Genomic DNA, 8,835 nt, shown 5'->3' on the forward strand with positions numbered 1-8,835 from the left:
GCGGCTGATGTAGTCATCTAGATAGCAGTGGTGAAGGATTCAGCTTGACATTTTCCTGTTGACCTACCCACTCCCATTTACCCTAGTTGCAAAGCTAAGCTCAATCCCTGGAGAGGCACACAGACAATGGGCCTATAAAGAAAACAGGAAGGGTAATCAATAGTCAGTGATATCAGTCAATGAACCCAGGGTTGTAAGGACTTTGAAAACTCTTCAACACTTTATTGGCTTGCAGATTTTAGATCAACACCAAATTTAAGTGTACTTGGGAACATGCAAGGAATCCCACACTTGTCTTTAGATGGGAGAGAGCATAGTTCACAGCAGTTATGTAGAGGTAAGTCTGAAACTAGGCTCCAAGTTGTATGTCTTCTCTGAACCTCAATTCATGAACAGATTATTATTATTCCCAACTCATGGGGCCATTGGAAGAATTAAATAAGATGACCCAACTATAAAATCCTTTGTACAGTGTATTGCACATTATAAGTTCTCAATGAAGTCATTATTCTTAGTAGTAAGGTATTAGCACGGAGTAGGCACTCGGTAAAGGTTAATTCCCTTTCTTTCTCATTTTGTACTTCAAAGGTAGAAATATATTCCAAGAAAATTACAAGGGATATATAATAAAATACAGTATGTGGCTAAATCAGGACTGAATTTTCCTGACATTTACTTTTTCCTTCATTGTGGCTATGGAGATCAATTTTACAATTTATGCTGGCCATAAATAGAGCCTATGTATACAAAAATTATAGTTTAAATTTGAGAAGGTACAGTTTTTTTTTCCTATCCAATATTTAATACAGTTTCTCAAATCCTTTTTTCTAGTATAGGGTGTCCCAAAAATTTCCATTCATATGGAAAATTGAAAATTATAGGTAAATGTACTTTTATTTACAAAATAATTCATTACAAAATGTTTCCTTTGTATGCTAAAGAACTTTCACAAAATTTTTACAAAGGAAAAATTCTGTAAAATTTTGTAATGAATATTTTGTAAATACAGGTACATTTATCTACAATTTCCCATTTTCCCTACATATGGAGATTTTTGGGACACCTGTATTATGGATGTACACTTACTATCTCTATAATGACACCTTCCCACTGCATGTTTTAGCCATCGTCATCATCACCAGGACTGCTATGAACTGAATGTTTGTGTCCCTCGCCGCAAATGTATATGCTGAAGCCCTCATCCCCAGCATGATGATAGCTGGAGGTGGCGCCTTTGGGAAGTGATTAGGTTGAGATGAGATTCCCGAAGACAGAGCCTTAACAATGGGATTAGTACCTTTATAAGAAGAGAAAGAGACCAAAGCCCCCTCTCTCTGCCACGTGAGGACATAGCAAGAAGTTAGCAGTCTGCAAGCTGGATGAAGGTCCTAACCTTGACAATGCCGGCCTTCCGGCCTCCAGAACTGCGAGAAATAATTGTCTGTCGTTTAAGCAACCCACGCTGTGATATTTTGTTATAGCAGCCTGAGTAGACTAAGACAGGGAGCAAAGCACTCTATGAGTGTTGCAGAAAATTATTTAATGTATAGAAATGTGCCATAAAAACTTTAAAGTGCTAATTGACACAAGAACAGAAAAGACATAGACCCTCTCCTGAGATGTCTACAATCTAAAGACTAGAAAAAATGCACATGGCTAATAAACACAGACATGCGTGTGTCTAGACACATGTACATTTAAAGACAAATAATGACAATAACGAATATTGAATAAAATCCATGTCTGTATCTATGATGGAGAATAAAAAAGTAGGTCAGGGGCAATGAAAATATTGGGACGATTTTGCCCTTTATTTAAAAATGTTCTATTAAAAAATCAAGTCTTACAAGTAAAATCTTAAAAACAATCTTTTATACATAAAATTCATAGCAAGCCTCCTCTATTCGATTGTGAAAACCGTTGTAGAAGCACACCTCCTTATATTAATGGAGCATACACAGAGCAAATGCCCATCACTCAAGGGCCCAGATGTACCCATGGAACATGTAAGACCAAGCAACTCATGCACTGTCACATCGGCAAAGCCTTACTGTTAAGGGAAAGATTCCTATACAAGATCCGTTTGAAAATCCATTTCACACTTCCAATTTAAAGCCAATTCAAATGTAATTTACTTAATCAGGGCCCTTCATTTAGTGAGGGTCAGAAGCACAATCAACAGAGGTGACAATTACTTATGTTTATGAAAAGATGACCTGGTACCACTAGTGCTGAGCAAGAAAAAACAAAACCGGGACTCCCACTGGAAACCATGGCTATTATTGCATAGACAGATCTTCTTACAAACCACCACATTCTAAGAAAAAGCTTTTACTTGCATCATCTCTGCACCAAATGCAACCTCATTTGCAATTCTATTTTAGTGCCCTAACAGTCACTTTACTTTTCCAATGTCAATGATCTAAGAGAGGTGAAATAATACTTCTGGCACAAAATTTAAACTTACCACTCTCGTCATCTATACTGAACCTTCCAAGACCACTTCCATCCCTGATGGAGTACTGGACCTCTCCATCCCTCCCGGAGTCTTCATCTCGGGCAGTCACCTGAAGCACACTGGTTCCAATGCGTGAGTTTTCTTTTACAGATCCAACAACAGCAAAGTCCGGGAAATAGGGGGTGTGGAGGTTTTCATTGACATCCACCACTTCCACCTCAACAAAGGAAACAGATGACAGAGAGACAGGCCGCCCTTTGTCTTTGGCCCGAACCGTCAGGTTATAGAACTGCTGCTTTTCATAGTCGAGCTCTTTGCTCAAGCGGATGGCACCACTTGCTTTATCTATTTCAAATCTCCCATTATAGTCATTGACCAAAGAATAGCGCACTTGACCCCCCAATCCAAGATCCGGATCATGAGTCTCCAGCCAAGCGATGACAGTGCCAATGGGGAGATCTTCAAGGACCTTCACACTATAGCTACTGGGAATGAAAGCTGGAGAGCAGTCATTGACGTCATCCAAAAACACCTTAAGAGTGACAACTGAGAACAGTTGCTGACCACTTTCTGCCTTGTCTCTGGCTTCTATTTTCAAAGAGTAGTTTGCTTTTAATTCCCTGTCCAATTGGTCAGCTACATAAATGATTCCAGTTGAGCTATTGATGGCAAACTGCCGGGTATCTGTCAAGACCGAGTAAGTTACTTCACCGTTAGAACCCAAGTCTCTGTCTCTGGCTTCCACTTGAATAATCTCAGTACCAATACTTGAACTTTCAAGAATGTTAACTGAGTAACTGTCTTGAAGAAAAACTGGGCTGTTGTCATTAGCATCCTCCACATTGATGGTCAGCAGCCTCCACGAAGATTTCTGTGGATTACCTAAGTCATAGATGGTGATATTAAGGAGATAGAGATCTGTGTGTTCTCGATCCATGGGCATAAGGACCTTCAGCTGCCCAGTCTCCATATCGATGTTAAAGCAACTATCTGTATTTCCATCAGCTATTGTAAATAGCACCTTTCCATTGAAGCCAGAGTCAGCATCATAGGCTTGAATCTTCAGGATGTTAGCACCAACTGGTAGATCCTCCTTCACAGCCACATCAGAAGGAAAAGACTTGTCAAAATGTGGTCCCTGCCTGTTAATTGAATAAAAGTCAAGAAATCCATCTTCCAGATTCAGTTTCCCATTTGCTTTTGCCTTAATGAGCAGTTTCTCTGCCAGCTTTTGAGCCACACGAGTTTCTCTGCAACTGAAGCTCTTTGAAGACACCTTCCCATGTAGGACTGAAATGTTAATAGACATGGGGTCTGCAAGATTCTCTCCATCGGTTGCTGTAATTCTGAGGGCAAAATTACCATTTTTAACTCCAGAATTCAACAGTGACTTTTTAAGCTGTAAAACACCAGAGTCTGGGTTTAAATAAAAGAAGCCAAGTTCATTTCCCGAAATGATTTTGTACTTTACAAGTTCAAGTTCATCAATATCGATCGCTGAGACAGCTGTGATGTGACCACCGACTGGAAAGTCATACGAAATAACTCCCTGGCAAGCCACTTTTTCAAAGAGAGGGCTGTTGTCATTGACATTTCCTATTCGAATAGTCACGTTTACTTCACTCTCATGGCGGTATGGTGAACCCCAGTCAGAGGCCCTCACAATGAATCTGTAAGTTTCTGGAGAAGACTCAAAATCCAATTCTTCAGTTGTGCTAATAACACCCGTAAACTGGTTAATGGCAAATGGTAACAAATTCAGGCTAGCAATACTATAAGTGATGTACCCGTTTTCTCCTTTATCCTTATCGAAAGCCGAGACTGTCAGAACGCTTGTTCCCACGGGAACACTTTCATTCACATAAGCATCGTACAGCAGCTGCTGAAATTCTGGAGTGTGGTCGTTCGCATCTTCTATGCCGATGGTGACTTGTGCTTTTAAATCTCCCTCCTTGTTTGTCACCTCCAGTTTATAAACCTCCTTCTTAACAGTGTTCAGTGGCTGTGCTGTAACAATCAGACCTGACCTAGGATTGACTTTAAAATATTCTGCATCCTCACCAGGAGATAATTTGTATTCCACATCGAGCGGTTCAGGACTTAATTTCACTACAGCAACCATAACACCAGGAGGGGAAAACTCACTTATGCTCACATCATACACTTCTTTTTCAAATCTAGCTGGGACAGTGTCTCTTTTGGGGTTGGCAATGTGAACCGTCTGTAATGCTGAAAACTTTTGAGGAGACCCCTTGTCTTTTGCTTGAAGAGTGAGATTGTAGCCATAGGAAAAGCTCTTCCAGTCAACCTGCTTTCTCTCCTTAATCTTGTACTCGTTCAACCACTTTCCTTCCTTGGCCAGGAAGAACTGATCTAAAGGATCCCCAGCCACAATGGAAACAGATTCGATCTCTCCGTTAGCCCCCTCATCTAAGTCATCAACTGTCACCACCGCATATGTCGGCTCTTTGTCCAGTGAGAAGGGAACATGAGTGACTACATGGATCGTGGGGGCGTGTTCATTTACACGTTCAATGTGAACATAAAGCTTTGCGGTACTGCTCACTCCGTTGTTTCCATAAAGTTTCATTCCCCGGTCCACAGCCAAAATTTCCAGATCATACCTGTTCTTTTCATCGTAATTTAATCGTCCACTTAAAGAGATGACACCACTTGTGGGATGAACTGAAAAGAAGTCAACTTTGTTTTTAAAGTAGTAGTAGAATTCTCCATTGGAACCAATATCTGCATCTGTTGCTGTCACCTGGGCAACACTAGTCCTTAGCGGTGTGCTTTCTGCTATTGTAACTGAGTATGTGGTGGGTGAAAACAGAGGTCTCAGATCATTCATATCTAAAACCTGTATATTCACTTTGGTCCATGCTTCCAAATCTTCTCCTCTGACAGAACCTTTTACAATCAATAAATAATTGTCTTGAATTTCCCTATTCAATATGGCCGAATTGCCACCTTTAGTTCTTATTCTGAGAAAACAGAAATCTGCAATGATGACTTCCTCTGCTTTGAAAAACCCTTCTTCATCTCCTGATACAATTCTGTATTTGATATCCCAGGACAGATCTATCAAAGTGATGCCCATTCTACTCTGGCTGTTGACGTAGGTCCTTGCTGCGGAGTTCTCATACACTGTAGCATTATAAATGGAATGTGTGAAGTGGAAGCCCAGGGGTCCAGTCCCTGGTAGCCCCTGGGAGACAGTAGCCAAAAGCTTGAGAAGGAGGAGGATGAGGCAAGAAGGAGGAGGCCGTTTACCCACACAGTAGCCCATAATTCTATCCATCATATCATACTTCCATCCTGGAGGGGGAAAAAGAGAGAGAGAAAAGATGAATTAACCATCCTAGAAGAGCATGGGAATAGGAAATAACTATTATGAAACAGTGCTTTTTAAAAACTTTATTATAAAATCTTTTTACTAAAACAGTAACACAAGAAAAAATTAGAAGCCTCACCACCACTACATAATAATGAATCCAAAATTACTGGAATTTAACCTTATCTTATTCTCATTTTTCTTAAGTGATACTTTTATACTGATGATAGGATTGTTCATAAGTATAAAATTTCTTTCATTCTGAAGGTCAATTTAGAAATATGTATTGGAGGCCTTAAGTGCATTTACCTTTGACTTAGAATTGTGTTCTAAGTAATTATTCCATAGAAATATTTAGGCAAGTTTTCTTTACAGCACAGTTCAAGGAAAAAAAAAATTGAAAAGATGTCAAACGTTTATCAGTAGAGAATCAAATAATTTCATGGTACAATAAAATAAAATACTATGCAGTCATTACAAAAACAGTGATAAAGATGAGTACTTGCAGATACAGTAAGATGTAGTGATAAGCAAAAAAGATCAGACAGTGTATGTGGCATGATTCTATTATTTAAACATCTGTATGTACAACTGCATCTTCATATTTTAAAAGGATTAACTATTGTGGGATTTGGGGCCATATTTGCATTTTCAAATTTTCTTCAATAAACATTGCACATCAATGGTTAAATACTTTTATAATTATAAACTTTTAAAGAAATGCTTCAAGCTATAACCATCTTTTATTGTGTTTACTTTAAAACTGATCAAGATTTATGCATAATCCAATGCCATGAGAAAACATCATGTAACGAAGCAGAGAGGCCAACCTTTGAGGAGTTGCAGGACCTAAGTGATACCCATCAGTGGGTTGTACTACTCAGAATAAAGGAGGTAAAGTGATCTCTTGCAAGAAAAATTTAAGAAATTAAATGAAGTACTTCCAATTATTTTCACCAATAACTATTAAATTGACAATTTTCACAATTTTATGATTATGTAGATTAAAAGATAAAAAATATTTTCCTATTTTAACTTAGTAAAATCAGTCAAGTGTTTAAAACAGAGTTGAGAGGGAAAGGGGGGTATTTAACAAGGAACAGTTAAATCTATTTACACTCTGATGCTCACATCTTTAGAACCCCCAAATATGAGTTCTTCCACCAAGCCACATCCTACAAGCCCTTGACATTCTTCTTCTCTCCCTCCTTTACAGGGAATGTGGAGAAGAGAGAGGATGGGAAATTGATTATTTAACAGGTACCCAATGTCTTAGGCACTAAGTGTCAGTTATTTTTCAACTTCGTTATATTTAATCTTCACAACAATCCTAAACAATAGATACTATTTTACCCAGCTACACATTAGAAAACTGGAGGTCAGAGAATTTAACCTCTTTGGTCAGGATACTGGACCAAGCAATGTTCCCCAGTTGATAAGTAGCAAAGCAGGATCTCAGATCCAGATCTTTCTTACCCTAAAATCTATGCTTTTTCCTACCATACCATCTTTCCCTCTAAATTATTTGTAAGCAAGAATGAAATAATTAAGTCTCCTAGAAACACATGACATAATTTAGTTCTATTGAACTAGTCAACAGTGTATCATTGATAAAGAAGCATAAAATCCACCCGGCATCTCTTCTTGGTTATCTGCTTTCTGGTTTTAAACTAGTTCCAATTATTGGCTGCAAGCTAAAAAAAAAATTTTAAAAATCCCGTACACAAGTTAAACATCTTAAAATATCATAATTTTTTTATAGTTTATAAAACCTTTTCATATTCAAGATTGCAAGGCATATATTATTATCACCTTTTTGTAAATGAGAACATGACACCTCATTTTCCTGGCAGCAGAGTTTGCACTTAGAACTTAGGCTCTCTCCACACCCCACAAGCCTTTTCCATCTTTTTCCAGCCCTGCCTTACAAGAGACTCTCAAAGTGAAACCCTGGGCATGCATATGCTTGGTTTCACTGGGGATAAAATATGTCTTGCTGCTATCATCTGCTGAAGTAGCCAGAAAACACTGAGTAACAGGCAAAGTGAAGTTTACTATAGGGATTTCATAGACAAAACAGCAAAAATGAAAAGCAGAAAGAGGGGATAACTTTCTACAAAAGAAGTTAATTTCACACGCAATTCTTCTGTCTGTCCTTCAGAAATGCTTCATGTACTCTTAATAAGTATGTGAAACAGTACTATGGGCACCAGCTCAGGTAACCAGGGCAGGGACCAGGTCAGATAGGGGCTGGTGACCCTGCTCAGTAGGTTCCTAGTTCAGGTTTTTTGGATGCAGTACTTTGGAATATCCTACCTAGAAGGATGGAGAATCCACAGGACCAGTGCAACTGGAGTTAGCTCTTTTGTGGAGCACTCAGGTGAAACATGGGAGTGACAGACCCCTCTTTAGCGATCACAGATGTGCACTAGCAGAAGCTTTAATAATACTCTGTATGCATAAACAGATTCTTCTGTTTCATCATCTGAAAAGGCTCCATAGCAGTGGAAGAATTAAGTTCACTGTGAATATGTGAACATGGTAGAGTAAGACAAGGCTCTCACATAAGGGAATGCAAAGGCCATATTATACACTCTTCAAAAGCTAGGGTCACCAGAGTTCGAGACCAGCCTGAGCAAGAGCGAGACCCCGTCTCTACTAAAAATAGAAATAAAGAAATTAGCTGGACAAGTAAAAACATATATAGAAAAAATTAGCCGGGCATGGTGGCGCATGCCTGTAGTCCCAGCTACTCGGGAGGCCGAGGCAGGAGGATCGCTTGAGCCCAGGAGTTTGAGGTTGCTGTGAGCTAGGCTGATGCCACGGCACTCTAGCCTGGGCAACAGAGCAAGACTCTCTCTCAAAAAAAAAAAAAAGCTAGAGTCATTCCCAGAATGCTCCAGGGAGATACACATTCAGTTTCTGCCTCATTTCCCACTCACTATCCCATACTGATGAAACTGCATCTAAGAGCAGTTTTGCTGATACTTTGCCCAAGAAGTCTGGACTCCCTAGTCATCAGAGAGGAAAGCCTCCCCAAAGA

At 39.3% G+C, this 8,835-nt stretch overlaps 1 protein-coding gene across 1 annotated transcript in view; it reads right to left on the reverse strand.

The window, feature by feature from the left end:
* Window positions 1-5,759, reverse strand: part of FAT3 (FAT atypical cadherin 3) — a 528,492-nt gene extending 522,733 nt beyond the window's left edge. Inside the window, exon 1 of the mRNA XM_012657230.1 lies at window positions 2,468-5,759. Within this exon, the coding sequence (XP_012512684.1) occupies window positions 2,468-5,759 (3,292 nt within the window). The remainder of the gene's footprint in view (window positions 1-2,467) is intronic.
* Window positions 5,760-8,835: the final 3,076 nt, after the last annotated feature.

This window comes from Propithecus coquereli, unplaced genomic scaffold, assembly GCF_000956105.1.
Source record: "Propithecus coquereli isolate 6110/MARCELLA unplaced genomic scaffold, Pcoq_1.0 Scaffold534, whole genome shotgun sequence".
In the NCBI taxonomy this organism is placed as follows: Eukaryota; Metazoa; Chordata; class Mammalia; order Primates; family Indriidae; genus Propithecus; species Propithecus coquereli.